This window comes from Heteronotia binoei, chromosome 10, assembly GCF_032191835.1.
Source record: "Heteronotia binoei isolate CCM8104 ecotype False Entrance Well chromosome 10, APGP_CSIRO_Hbin_v1, whole genome shotgun sequence".
Lineage (NCBI taxonomy): Eukaryota > Metazoa > Chordata > Lepidosauria > Squamata > Gekkonidae > Heteronotia > Heteronotia binoei.
Genome location: NC_083232.1, coordinates 99,953,624 through 99,968,463, shown reverse-complemented (window position 1 = coordinate 99,968,463; position 14,840 = coordinate 99,953,624). Strand labels below are relative to the sequence as shown.

Below are 14,840 nucleotides of genomic sequence, written 5' to 3'. Positions count from 1 at the left end.
CTCTATGCTTCTATGATTCTAAGTTTAAATTGCCCCTAGACCACCGAGATGGAAGATTCATTGTAAGTGAGATAAATCTTCCATTCTGTGTACACTTAATGGAATGTTGATTCTTTTAAAGTCTTCTGTAGTTCTGGTCCAGGTTTTAGAGGAGCTGAGGCAGGGGTAACACAGTCCTGGTGTCAGATGATGGAGGTTCAGAGTAAACGGGCTTCCATTTGTTACAATGTTAAGACGTTTATTTGATAGCTCAAGGTTCCGGACAAGGAAGCATTGGAACTGATACCAGTTGTGTTAGCCGAAATGCCCTCAAAACGAGGTTGGGGAATTAGTTAGGTGGGCACCTGGCTCACTAGGAATCTTTTTACCAAATGTATACAAGGCTCAACCATCCAGAGAGTGATGCTCAATAAAAGGACTCTAATTTAGTAAAACCAATTACAATTTATTGAGAAAAATATAGTCTTCCATACAAGATTAAAACACATATACAATCACACATTCACACGGTCCTAGGAAATATAGATAGATGGATAGGGGAACATATAAGGGTAGACACACAGGGTAATATTTACCATCGTAGTCTTCGAGGAAGGTTCCAATGGCGACATAAGAGGACAGGGGAAATGGACCCAAAGCTGTGGCCAGAATTGGGGATGGATCTAGACAGCGGAACTGGGATACTGTTAGATGCACACATGAGTGGAGTTGGGTCAGAGGTTAAATAGACTCCCTTAGACCCTTCAGGGGCTGGGAGGGAGGAGAAAGGGGAGGCTCTGCAATGACCAGGAGGCTGGACATTTGCAGAGCCAATGGCAAGTTCCTTGGTTGCACCTAATTGGGTGTCTGTCTTGACCAATGAGCTTGCCTGGATCCTGGATACCTGAAAGAATCTTCCTGATTAGAACAGGCTGTGGGGTAGCTCCGAAATGACAGTTGGGAAAATGAATAGAAGTGATTACTAGGTGGGGAACACTTAAGATTAGATGGACTTATCTGAAAAGGTGACAATAGGGAATCAAATACTGGCCTAGGTATCACCCGGGTTAGACAAAAGACTTGACTCTGACAGGAGATGTTCTTCCTCTTCCTTATCTTCTTCCTGGCACCCGTCTTTGTTCTGGGTTTCGTTAGACAAAAGGCTTGAGTAGTCTGGCAGGGTATGCTTGGATAAGCTTGATCGCCTTATGCAAAAGCTGAAGCAGATGCTGGAGATGGAATCAGGAAAGCAAGATTGATTCTGGCGGTGTTAGCCCTTGGTTCATGGAAACAGGCTGGAAACATGGTGGCCTGGCTTCTTCCACTGCAGCGGCCAAGACTGGGCACACAAGGAGCAGAGTTCTGGCTAACACGCATCCAGAGGTGTAGAATGCAAAGCTGCCACATAAGCCTTAGAAGCTGTGGGCAAAGTCCACTTCTTAGAGCAGATGTGTGAGAGTCACATCTCCAGGCACCCTGGCAACCATACTGGTGATCACGATGTCCATATGTATGAAAAGTAGGGGGCTTTTTCCTCACAGTTGGCGGGAAAGGCAATGCTTTAAACAGTATACATCAATGGATTTCTAAACAATACTACATTCTCACACTTCTAGGATACATGTAACACCTTCTCTTCTCCTTATCTCTTATGGTTCCCTTTCTCACGGAGGAGCCCTGCTGGCTCTCCTTGAGGCATGCTATCTTCAAAGGGTTGTTGCTTTTGTTAGTACTATGATGTGGAATTCACAGCAGTGGTTAGTAACATTTCTGTCTCTACTTTGATATGCCAGGCCTCTGCTTCAGGGTTAGTAGCAAATGCTCAAAATGGAGTTAGTCAGGTCAAGCTACACATTGCATTTCAGCAATATCTATCATAACATAATATCAAAACTCTCCAGTGTCTGACACCTGGTGGACTTGTCTTCTCACTGTCCTTCCCACTTCACTCTGCTGATGGTTGAACAGGCATCAGTTCAGTCCTTTTCTCTGCTATCAGTAGGAAAACCTACATTGTATGATTTGTTGTAATTATTTTTCACATCTGAAAGGAACTGTTTGTTTTAGATGTTAACTGAGTTGTGTTGAATCCCATCTATATATTGTGCAACTGCTGTTGATCCACTATATTCATTGTTCTTGTTTCCACTTAGGCCTCAAGCCATGGTCCAACGTCATGGAGATCCTAGAAGAAAAAGATGGCATTGACACAGAACTGCTAGTTTATGCAATGACCTTAGTGAACAAGGTTCGTTTCCACTTGGAATTTGCATATTTATGCACATGGCACACCCTTGCACATGGCTGCTGAGAAAAACAGCTCATAGTTGTCTTAGACCAGCCCACTGGAAAGTCCAATGCCTCCCCTGGGGTCCTGCCCACTAGCTAAGATGGTCATCTGAGGCTCTTCTCTGGGGGATGGCAAACCTTTGGTCACCATTTTGAGTTGTCTGGAGGCGCGCAGCTCTAGTTTTGTCATGGGAGTCTCACTGCACAATACAATGCCCTCGACTCAAAGACAAGCATCAGATGGAATACCCAAACCTTCTGTGGCTGCTGTAGTTTCTGGACAGGGCAGAACCTGTACATCTCACAGGGTTCTAAAAGAGCTTGCGGATTCTTTGGTCCCCATTAGGAATGCTGTAGCCAGTAGCTTGGACTTGGAGGCCAGTGACAGTGAAAGTAAAGGGAATGGAAGGTGAGATGATGAACTCGGGAGGACGGGGTGAAAAGGAAGCAACCATTTCCCAACATCAACAACTGTTGTAATTGTTTTTAAGATTACATTATAGATCTTTTAAAGAAAAAGTATGACAATTCTTATTTTCTGGGATCCCTGGTGTATGACTGTTCTTATGGCCATTGCTTTTATCACCACTAAGATGATTTCTTGACTCATCAAATTAAACTGTATGATGGGTGCATCCCGTTCTGTTTGTATACTGGATGGCCAGAGTCCTGAGCAAGGAACAAGGGTTAGCGCAGTGGAGGTGCCATTCCTGGGTCATCACAAAACTATATTTACCGGGTGTTGTGTAGGTTTTTTGCTCATCTCTCTCCAGTTTTCCTGGTTTTTTGTTCTGCAGGTGTGCATTTTAAGTCTTCTTGTCACCAGTCCACATGAGCAGTGAACCACCTTTCAGAAGTGGGTGGGGATTTAATTGTGTTGTTTTACTATCTGCTCTCACATTTTAAATACATACTTTTACTAAAACAGTTGGTTTTACTTGTTGTATGTAACCTCATCATATTTGAAAATTATGAATCAATGCATATTTTCCCCTTTTCCCTTTTTGTGGGGATCGTATTCCGTAGCAGCCATTACTGTTGCTTGTTGTGCCTATAGGGAAGGATGCAAAGCCAGTTCCTGATCCTATTGTCAGAGGGTGGCCAAGCAGGCACACTGTGAGTGATCCTGCCTGCATTAACAGAGGTGAAAAGTGCCGCCAAGCCACAGCCAACGTATGGGAAGCTTGTGGCGTCTCCAAGACAAGAGACGTTCAGAAGCAGTTTGCCCTGGCCTGCCTCTGCACAGCAACCCCAGACTTCCTTCATCGTCTCCCCTCCCAATACTAACCGGGGCCGATCCTGCTTAGCTTCCAAGGAAGATCTGATGAAGTCAGGCTAGCCTGGGCCTCATTCAAGCACATTCAAAGACGCTTATTCCTAAATTTAATGTACGTAGGATTGAAGCCTTGGTGGCAATTGATCCTTTCTTTTTTTATACAAAATAGTGATCTCTAAGGCACAATCCAGTCAAAGCTGAGCAGTTTTAAATCTCTTTGATTCCAGTGGAAATCATTTCGGGATGACTCAACAGTACTCAAGAGTGCCTTCCTCCCCCTGGACTGTGTGCTTGTTTCCTGCTAGAGCGAAGGAGCTACTCCTCTCTCTGTCATGTCATAGCCTGTTTCTAGCCATGCTTTTCTCTCTGTCGCAGCCACCGTCATGAGCAAATGCCCGTCAACTGTAATCTAATTCCCTTCAATACAAAGGGATTGAAACCAGGCCTCAGATTCAGTGGGAGCTCCCAGGAGCACAGCTCCTGAACCTTTCTGAGAGTTCCACCTCCTCCTTCTGAGAGTCCCACCTCCTTGTCCATTGAATAGCAGGTGCAGCTGCATCACAATCCCTGGATGAGCGAGCTCCACCACCTCTTTGTCTACAAAATGACCCCTGATTGAAACGCTTTGTTCTTTGGGTTTCAGACCCTAGCCGGCTTGCCAGATCAGGATTCCTTCTATGACATTGTAGATTGTCTGGAAGAGTTGGGGATTGAAGCAGTTTCCCAGAGACACCTGAACAAAAAAGGAGCAGACCTGGACTTAGTGGAGCAATTCAACATTTATGAGGTAACAGAACATGCCACATTCTGAGCATCCTCCTTTTTGCCTATCCTTTGCAGTTTGGGGAGGGGGGGCAGTAAAACCTTCGGTTTGTGTGGTACCAGTATGGTAAAAAATGCTACAGAATAAACCGAGATTGTCTGGAAGAGTTGGGAATTGAAGCAGTTTCCCAGAGACAGGTATGGTAAAAAATGCTACAGAATAAACCGAGTGAATATACGTGTTCAGCCCTTTGTGCTCCTGACAAGAAACAACTTTTTTCAGACTGATAGTTTCACATCCAAAGCGAGGAAAACTTCATTCCTCCTTTAAAAGCAGCCAGCCCTCAATGAATGCAAGTCAAAATTTAGATTGTTAAAGCATCCATTCATTCTTATGCTGTGATGTGAACCAAGAATTTCCTTTGTTATGATGTCTTTATTAGCTTGCCATTGTGTAGATGGAGATCTGTAAGCTGTGTTTGGAACTATTGGCTGGCAGTGCGGGATATAAATATAGAACTGAACTAACAAAGTAGCCAACAGTAGTGTGTTTCTGGGAAAGGCAGATATTAGTTTCTTAACAATGAGCCTGCTTTTCAGGCTCTGCAAGCTGAATGTCATATAATGGCAAAGAGCAGCCCTGCAGACTTTCGTGCATTCTCATTTTCCTTGCTTGTGTGTTCCTGCTGTTTCCTCTGTGTGTGTGTGTGTGTGTCTGTTGCACACATTTTGCTCCTTGATTTGATATCGCATCACTGACTGTCCAGCATAAAACACTGCAAAAGCAAGGAAAATGAGAATGCAGAAAAACCTTTGGTTGATGTATGTGAGTTTAGTTCACTTTCTCTAGTAAATAAACTTTTTCTAGATCTGGGAAACTTTAGGCCAAGTCATTCTGCCTTTTGACCACAGGGTAGATTCACTGAGCTTCCTGGAACTTTGACATTCTAAGGTTGCCTGATAGGAAATGCCTCAGAAGGACGTGTCAGCTGTGAGAAAGTTGATTGCCCCGTCCTCTGGGGGACAATAAAGTCCGGTCAGGGAAGTGCCCTCTTTCTGCGCGTGTCCCTTATGTTCCAGATAAGTGGGCCTCAGGGCAACAGTACAGTAAGTAAAACATTGATGCTAGAAGGGATCACTGAGAGAATGCCAAATGAAACAAAGACGTCTAGTGAGTGGAGCCACAAATACAAATCAGTAAAGAATCTGACCGTTGGCCAACATTCCGCCATCATATCCCGTTGTGTTCTTTTCAGATGACACTCAGACACGAGGATGGAGATGACAATGGGGACCCCCCTCCCAGTTGCCGCAAAGACCGCCGACGAGCCAGTCTGGGATGCCCAGAGCGACGGGGGCTGGAGCGGCGGAGGAGTCGGAGGCATTCTGTCCAGGCAGTCAGGAGCCCCGTGTCAGCGCCTGCCAGCCCCTGTACCCAGGGGAGCCCCCCCTTCACACAAGGCCATGGGCAGGACATTGGCGAGCTCAGTGAGAAGTGAGTGTGCGAAAGAGAAAACAGTCCCTCTTTGCCAGGCTTTTCTGTGTCTTCCTGGCCCATAGTTGATGGAGATGAGGCAAAACCTCTGTCCTTTCCCAGTTCTGCCCAGGTCCGGTAGGGGGGCAGAGGCATAAAATCCCCAAGAAGACCCATCTTGCATTGTGCACGTGTCCTTCCCAAATCCCAGCGGAGCTTTCTTTTGGTGCGATCCTGTGCTACAAATGCAAAGTGGAGGTTCCCTTCAGGGCTCAGGGCAGGCGGGGATGGCAGAGAGGACGTATGCTGGCTCCTGTGCTGATGGGAGGTGAATCCAGACAGTTGGCCTTCAAACCACACAGATCAGTTCGCCTGGAGAAAATGACTGCTTGGGCAAGTGGACCTTATGGCCAGGTGCCCTCCCCAAACTCTGCCCTCCCTAGGCTCCACCCCCAGATCTCCAGGAATTTCACAAACTGAGGGATGGTGGCTCAGTGGCAGAGCGTCTGCTTGGTAAGCAGAAGGTCCCATGTTCAATCCCTGGCATCTCCAAAAAAGGGTCCAGGCAAATAGGTGTGAAAAACCTCAGCTTGAGACCCTGGAGAGCCGCTGCCAGTCTGAGAAGACAATACTGACTTTGATGGACCGAGGGTCTGATTCAGTAGAAGGCAGCTTCATACGTTCAACCCAGAACTGGCAGCTCTAGACCCACAGGGTCCACAGAAAGCCATAAGCCATGTGGGTCAGCAGGCTGGAGGGGGAAGGGATGGCATTTTCTTTCCTACCTGCGCGGATGTAAGAGGGATGAGGGAGCAGTTTCACTCCCCCCACACCACCCCACACACACACTGCGCCCCATTGGCCCCCATGCTGGTCCTTCCCCATGAGACTGGTGACCCTGGGAATTTACTCTCCTGGAGTCAGAAGGTGCTGCAGGGCCACAGGGAGGGGAAACCGGAGGAGATCTTTGACCAGATTGCTGGATCTAGCCCAATGAGATATAGTGTTATGTAGACTTTGAAGTGACCGGTTGTCATTTCATGCTCAAGTGCACACCCAGGATCACTTGATGTAGAAATGCTCCCCTGCTACTGCTGTTTCAAAAGCAGAACCACAGAGCAACCCCCCTTATCTGCTAAAACACATCCCAGAATGGGGGGATTGTTCAGTCAGAAAGTATTATTCTGGCACAAAACACATTGTGGAACAAGGCAGATATATTTGGGTTGTTTATATATATATTTATATATATTTTTAAATATATTTGGTGCAGAGTGGTAAAGCTACTGTACTGCAGTCGGAGCCCTCTGCACACGACCTGAGTTTGATCCCAGCAGAAGCTGGTTTCAGTTAGCCGGCTCGAGGTTGACTCAGCCTTCCATCCTTCCGAGGTCGGTCAAATGAGTCCCCAGCTTGCTGGGGGGAAAGTGTAGATGACCAGGGAAGGCAATGGCAAACCACCCCGTCAAAAGTCTGCCGTGAAAACGTTGTGAAAGCAACGTCACCCCAGAGTCAAAAATGACTGGTGCTTGCACAGGGGACTACATTTACCTTTAATTACAAAATTATGAGCACGGATGATTACACCGAGCTTTAAAAAGAGGTCAGCTAAAATCCCCCTCATTGTCTATCTGGCTCTCCCTCTAGGGTTGGTTGGTTGGTTGGTTGGTTTCCTGCTCCCAGAGTCTTTATCTGACATTTCCCCCAACCCCTGGCAAGCAGGCAATTGGGGTAAGAGAGAGGGATCTTCTGGTGGGGATGCTGGGGTTACCAGATGTCTTCTTTTTAGGAGGCATGTCCCCTTTTTCTGGTGTCTTTTTTTTTTTGGTTGCATTCTTTTTGGTTTGGGAGGTTAGGAATATTCCTAGTTGGTAGCAATTGTTGCAGCTTCAACAGTTTGAGATTTGTCATAGTAATCACTTGTTTGAAGTAGTCGGTCAGGAAATATGTCCACTTTTTTGCTTTCCAAAATATGGTCACCCTAAGCTATGCAGGATGTGACTGTAGTGTCTTCTCTCTACTGAATTCTGTTCAGGAACCATCTGCATTTACTCTGTATTGAGGGTAATTTAATTTACACATGATCAGAGGCACTCTCCTTTACTGTTGCATCTGCAATAGCTTGTTAGGGGCTGGGTCCAGACCAGCATTTTAAGCTGACACAGGGACGGCTTGCAGACAGATTAAAGAAACCAAGTCCAAACTTGGCTGCCTCCTATCCCACTCCCGTACTCACCCCATTCTCTGGCGTCTCTGGGGTGGTTCAAATCCTTCTGCCACATGCCATCTTTCTGGGTGTCAGAATAGCTGCCCCAGCTTACCTTCAGCCACACAGTAAAGGCGTTTGTGCTGTTGTGGTATATGCTGCTGAAGCAACATTTAAAAAAAACAACCCTGCAAAGCCAATCAAATCTCCAGTGGTCCAAAAGAGGTCTTGGTGGGCAAAGCCATCAGGGAAGGTGTCGACAGATGGCATGGTGCACAGAGGCACCACACTGAGGAGCCCGGGTTTCAGAGTGTGCAAAGTTGAACAGAGCTCATCTCTCAGAACAGTGGCCTTTAGAGTGTGCCGCGGATAGATTAAATCCCACGTTCAGGAGATTTTCCTTTAGTTTCTGTTGATGTGCATGTGAAGAAGAGTTGAGGTTTTGTGGCCTGACAGATCCAAAAAGGGCCCAAGAAAAGGTCAGCCTGTTTCAAAGAGATTGCCTTTATTGAAGTTGCCATTGAAAAGGTACCAGGTGCTGTTTGTCTCTCCAAACCTGCTCCTGCCCCAAGGAAAACGACTGGATTGGGGCACACTGAACATGCATCTCGGCATCATCCTTTGATTTCTTTTCTCGCAGCTCCCTTAATTCAAGCCTTCAGATGCCTATCAAGCAGTTTCCTGTCTGTGCCTATGAATGAGTTCCTTGTCTGAAGTTGAAACGCCTGCGTAGCTGAGGGAAGTTTTGTACCCATCCAGCGCATCCATCTTATCAAAAAAAAATTTCTTCTTAGGATGCCAAGGCTGGCTAAAAATATCTGAAATGAACTACGGGGTGTGATCTTGACCTGTTTTTTAAATAACAAATGGTGGATGATAAGGATGCCAGCCTCCAGCTGGGGCCTGGGGACCTCACCTCCAGAATACAGATGTCAGTTCCTCAGGAGAAAAGAAATAGTTTGGGTCCCTCCTAGGCTCTAACCCCCCCCCCTGCCAAATCCCCAGGAGTTTCCCAGTGCCACCAGTATCCAGGGGGAACCAGGCAACCTACAGGACATAACAAGCAGAGTGTGTCTGATGGGAGCTGCGTTCAGAGTGTGTCTTAAAAGCCCAGTTTTAAAATGGAATGTGAGAATCCACATCTAGAAATCTTCAGAATCACCATAGAACATTTCCTTCCTTTTATGGGAAATATTCACAGTGCTCTTCAACGATTCATGCAGATGTCTTCCCCCCTCGTTTCGGTTACTATTTGGGGAGATAAATTCTTGATCCCGAAGGAGATTATTTCAGTGGTGACTCCTGAGTGCAAAGGGCCTTCGTAGTCCATTCCGTTGCTGCCAAGGAGGGCTGTTTGCCACTTTGCATTTTCACACCTGTGTCTTTCCTGCTGTGTTTTGTTGGCCGATTCTTTAGTGGATTTGAGCTGGAGACCCCCCCAGAGTTGCAGAGTGATGAAGAGGCTGGCAGTGGGTTTGAGGATGAGCTTAGAGCATCATCACCTTTGTGAGTACAGATGTCAGCTGCCAGGGCTATGCATGGAATGCCTCTCTGGCTTGGCTGCAGGCTTTGTGTGTGGCTGCAGCTCCCCTAGATGGCAGGATGTCTTTTTTTGTGGCGGGGTGGGGGGAGTGTATTTGCATGAGATTGAAGAAATAAATACATGGAGAGCTTTTCCTGAGGATGAGTTCAAACTGTTGAGTTTTCAAGGCAAGAGATGAATGGAGGTGGCCTTTGGGTGCCTCTGCATAGCAACCCTGGACTTTTTTTGGTGGTTTCCCATCCAAATGCCTAACCAGGCCTGACACTGCTTAGCTTCTGAGATCTGAAGAGGCAGGGCCAGCCTGGACTATCCGGGTCAGGAATTTTAGCAGCTGTTAATGTTTTGTCCATTCTGAGTCCATGGGTGGTGATTCATTCCTCCGACCCCTTTTAATTGACTCCTGACAGATGCCCCCCTCCCCAGTGCGCCATTAAATGCACATGTGCTTCCAGGCAATGAAAAATAGCATAGATATTTTCTTCCCCCAGTTGGACAGTTAAGAGGGAGAGAAGGGGAAAAAAATAAGAGGCATGCAACGAATGGCCTGATATTGTTAATACTTCATGGTTTCCAGTATACTCCAAGGTGTTGCTTATCTGTGTCAAAATTCTCCTAAGCCATATCAGATATTTATAGCAAAACTGTAACTTTAAGTACATGTTGCTTTCTTTTTAATTTGATTTCAACATTAAGCGGGGAAGACCTCGGAATCCTTTTAACACTTTGAGGTTGTATCAGGTACTATTAGCCAGCAATCCAAACCCAGATGTGTGGGACCGGCACTCTGTGCAATAAGAGAAAATGAACAGGGAATAGATGCTCTGAGCTGGCAGCTTTCTATGCATGTCTGCAAAATGCCCAGGTTGGGGGAAGCTCTCACCATGGGAAAAGAGGAGAAGGGTCTCCTAATTTTTTTTCCCTGATCATTATGACACCTTAGTTATAACCAAAGAAATATGCCTATACAGATTGCATTGCATATACTTGGAGAGCACAGTTGGATGCATGTCATTGAGATTTCTGAAAAGGCTGGGAAACCTGCTCCTTTCCATGGCATTTTCAGCTGTGGTGCAGTCATTGTTCCTTATTTGATTTGTTCACAAAATGTGTATGCATCCCAGCTTTCTGCCCTTACAAGGGCTACCAAGGCAGCTCACCATTTAAAACACACGAGATGGAAATCACATTATAAAACCATTAGAAATCACATTATAAAACCATCCTTCCAAGCACGTCTCATTAAAATGATGTTTAAGAAGAGTTAAAATACATGCAAAACGGTTAAATTATGCACCAAACTTTAAAGCATCAGTTAGGAAAGAGGGAATTGTTGAGGAAATGCCAAGCAAAATGAAGGTGTCTTTACCAGCTAACAGAAGAGGGCAACAGAACGGGGCAGGCAAATCTCCTTAGACAAAGAGTGCCAGAGCTTTGGAGCCCTGCCTGAGAAGGCCGTCTCCTGGCCACGACACCAAAGCTCTGGGACTCTTTCTCCAACTGCATCAGCCTAGATAAGTTACCTGTGACACCTGCTGGCATGAAGGCTATTAGATACAAGTGAAGATCCTGGTGCTGTGATGGCAACTGCTGCCAAAGCAATTTTTTATAAATCTGTTTGGCCAGTCAACTCTCGTGTGGCCAAGCCAAAGCCCGGTCTTGGCAAAAGGCTCACCTGGCCCCTCCTGCTTCATAAAATCTCTTGGTGGGGCCAGAAAAAGCACCATGTTAGTGGTCCCACTCTAAGGAATGGTGGGTGGTCATACGCAACAGGGCCTCTTGTGCCGTAGCATTCGGGAATTCCCTTGTCAGAGATGCTTGCTTGGCTCTTTCTCTGTTAGTCATCCGGGCCAGTGAGAAGCACAGGTGGTTGGCCGTGGCCTTTCTCCTCAGAGCCTGCCTTGGCAGTCTCCCCTCCAAGCACCAGCCCTGCTGAGCTTCCAAGACCGGATGAGACTGGGCTGCACCGTACTGCTTTCCTTCCCCGCCCCCCCACCCCAGAGTGCTGTAGAAGACACCGAATGATGGCCCGGGTTGTGACTCCTTTTCAGTGTTGCTTGGTTTGTATTAGGCGTTTGTGTTTGGTTTCACTGCATTTAATATAAAAGAATGTGAGTCATCTTAGACAGGCAGAGACAGAGAGGGAGGGAGAGGGAAAGATTTATACTTCACTTTTCTCCCAAATGGAGACCCAGTGGCTTACACTGAAGTGGGGACGGGACTGTGGTTCAGTGGAAGAGCCTTTGGTTTGCATGCAGAAGCTCCCAAGGAAAATCTTTGTTATTCTGCTGAAGAAGTTGTGCAGTTGTAGTAATGGCTTTTTGTTGGTTTGGCTGCTATGGTGGGCTCTGGGCACAAATGTAATTTCTGTTGTAAATCTACCCTTGTGATTCACCTTAAGACTTTTCGCAAAAGGTGGGAAATAAATACTGTAAAAATAAAATAACAGGTTTCATATGGGGAGGGCACAAATGCAATGCAGACTTTTAATTCAGCTCCCCCCAGATCTTAAACCAGCAAAGGCACAAGACTGGCTTTTGAGTTCCAAAGAGGTCTTTGTTCAAAATGGAGGCAGCCACAGATTCTTTCTGTCCTTTTCTTCCCTTTGCTTGCAACCATTATTGTGTGTATCTCATTTCATTTCTCTCTTCCATGTTGTGTCTTTCTGTCGAATTGTGTGCCTCTTTCCCCTTGGTTCGGTACCAGAGAGGAAGAGGAGTATGAAGAGGAGGAAGAGGAACAACCAATCACAGAGCCCAATACAGAGGATGAGGGGGAGGAAGAGGCTGCTAGGCAGGCCCAAGTCAGGTACTAGGACTGAGCCTTTTCTAACCACACCTTCCGAGTGAAAGTTCTGAGCATGTCACTCAATGTAGTAGCTAATGGCCCTTTAGAATGTATGTTATTTCCTTGTTAAAATGTATTTTCCAAAATAAGCTGTAAGAACAAGATACCATTTCTACCTATAGATAATTCAAAAATATATTTTAAAAAAGACTCCCTTATTTCTAAAAACAAAAAAAGGGGACTGTGACAACATACTGATGAAATTTCCATTGGAGGCTTTTCTGTATCCTCATTTTCCTTGCTTGTAAGTTCCTGTTTCATTGGGAGGAAGTTGCTTTCCTGCCTATGTTTTGCTCCCTCTAGTGGTCAATTCAGTATTAGTTTTTGTCCTGCATGAAAACCTGCAGTCTAAATCTGTAGAGAGCTACACTGGGCACAAACTGGTATAATATTGAATCAACCACTGGAAGGAATAAAGCAGGAACAGGAAAAAACCCCTCAGAGCAATAGGGACACACAAGTGATAAAAATGAGAATGTGGAAAAGCCCAGAGTTGAGGAGGATAATAGAAGCACACCTGCATCTTTTTTCTAGCACTCATTGTAATTTTTGTGTACCGATGTCCTCTTTTAACATTTTAGCAAACACTGAGATTGATTCCAGTAGCCCAGTGTTAAAATGTATGTTCTCCAGTAGTCCGGAGAGGGGCATTCTCGACTTCTGGGAGACGCTCCTCCCAATGGACAGGCAGGGCCACTGATGTGTGATTCCTGGAGGGGAGTGGCTTCTTGCTCAGACCCCAGTCTTCAGCCCTGCCTCTAGGCAGTCATAGGTCATCAACTGTGCACTGTAGAGCGCCACGATTCCTACTCCCCACCCCATCCCAATTTCTTCTGAAGATTCCTGCCTGCTACCTTCTTTGCTAAAATCTTCAGGGAGATCATCCAGGGAGTGGGAAGGATGTTGCTTTGACCACTCTCGAGCTCATTGGAGATCAAAGGGATCAGAAGCACTTTCAGCAGTGGGGAAACTCCCCTTAGCCTTTGGCTCCTAGGATCTCTGAAGTTGTGGGGTCTCCAGCCCTAAGGCCAGGAGCACTTCCCCAGTCACTATTCCATTAGAAGCATTGGCAGCTGCTGCTTGGAACACCCAGCTCTCCATGGGGAGGATAAAGTCAAGAAGAAATCTCTGCCTTCTCAGAAGAGGGATAACAAACCTAAGAAGTGTTTCTCCTCCTTTCATAAACACAGGCTTACCTCAAGATTTCGAACACCCAGACCCTCAAAGGGGAGATAGCAGTCCAAACAACCCAGTGGTAATACTTCCTCTTTCACCAGAACATCAGGACAGAATCAAAGAGGCCCCAAAAAGAGCTCTTCAGCATGATTATCAAAGGGGATCCAGATTTGCCCAGCACAGAAGGTCGCCTTCAACTTTTTGTGTTTCAGTGGGAATCCACAGTGGGTGACAAGTGGGTCCTACACACAGTGTCAAAGAAAGGTTCCTGCACTTTGCATACGATGGAACTCTGTTCATTGTCTCCCAACAGATGTATTCAACTACCAAGAAATCATTGTCTGCAAAAACACCTCGTTCTCCTCAAAGCCATACGACACTTACTGGACATAGGAGTGATAGAACCAGTGCCAGAGGCCCAGAAGACCTTAGGAGCCTACTCGGTTTTCTTCATAGTTCCAAAGAAGAACAGGGATGTGAGAGCTATTCTGGACTTCAGATGGCTGAACAAGAGAGTAAGAAAGAGGAAATTCTGGATGGAGACACTCAAGTCTATTCTAGCATCCATACAGAAAGGAGATTCCGCCCCCCCTTCTGTAGATATGTCAGAGGCCTGTTTGCATGTTCCAATCTGGAAATCTCATTGAAGGTTCCTGCACTTTGCATACAATGGTCTTCATTTTCATTTAAGACCAAAAAGCTCTTCCTTTTGGCTTCAGATCGACACCAAGAGTGTTCACCGAAGTCTTGGTTGCACTGATAACACATCTGAGAACCCAAGGGGGTGGCCATCTTCCCATATCTGGATGACATTTTAATCAGGCCCCATCTTACCTCCAAGGGACTGAAAATGTCTGTCAAATGGTGTCCTGTCTCCAGAATCATGGGTTTATCATCAACTGCAAGAAAAGCAGCCTATCTCCATCTCAGAGGGATAATAATAGACACTGTCCAAAACTACGATTTCCTATCCCAGGAAAGACAGGAGAAGATCCTAACTTCAGTGCAGGAGCTCACAAGGTGGCCACAAGTGGAGGTGATGTTCCTGATGATACTTCTAGTAATGACGATATGCCCCCCCCCTCACCCAGGCCTTCACTCATGACTCTCAACATGGGTCTGCCTCAGCTGGGGTTCCAACCTTGGACCTCTCAGACACGGACCTCTCAGTCATAGACCTGTCAGGATATCATCCAGTGGCACATATTTCATACTTGCTCACTCCAGAGGTTCCTCCTTCCCCTTCAGGAGGCAATAGCCTGCAAATGGTTCAGACTGATTAAAATACCTG

General features: G+C 46.2%; 1 protein-coding gene across 7 annotated transcripts in view; it reads left to right on the top strand.

The window, feature by feature from the left end:
• Window positions 1-14,840, top strand: part of FHOD3 (formin homology 2 domain containing 3) — a 407,856-nt gene that overhangs the window by 288,667 nt on the left and 104,349 nt on the right. For 5 of the 7 annotated variants that reach the window (XM_060247833.1, XM_060247832.1, XM_060247835.1 and 2 more), the window contains exons 8-12: window positions 2,133-2,227; window positions 4,188-4,331; window positions 5,563-5,801; window positions 9,403-9,492; window positions 12,233-12,334. In XM_060247833.1, coding sequence (XP_060103816.1) covers window positions 2,133-2,227; window positions 4,188-4,331; window positions 5,563-5,801; window positions 9,403-9,492; window positions 12,233-12,334 — 670 coding nt within the window. The remainder of the gene's footprint in view (window positions 1-2,132; window positions 2,228-4,187; window positions 4,332-5,562; window positions 5,802-9,402; window positions 9,493-12,232; window positions 12,335-14,840) is intronic. The other 2 variants (XM_060247834.1, XM_060247836.1) reach the window with 2 other exon arrangements.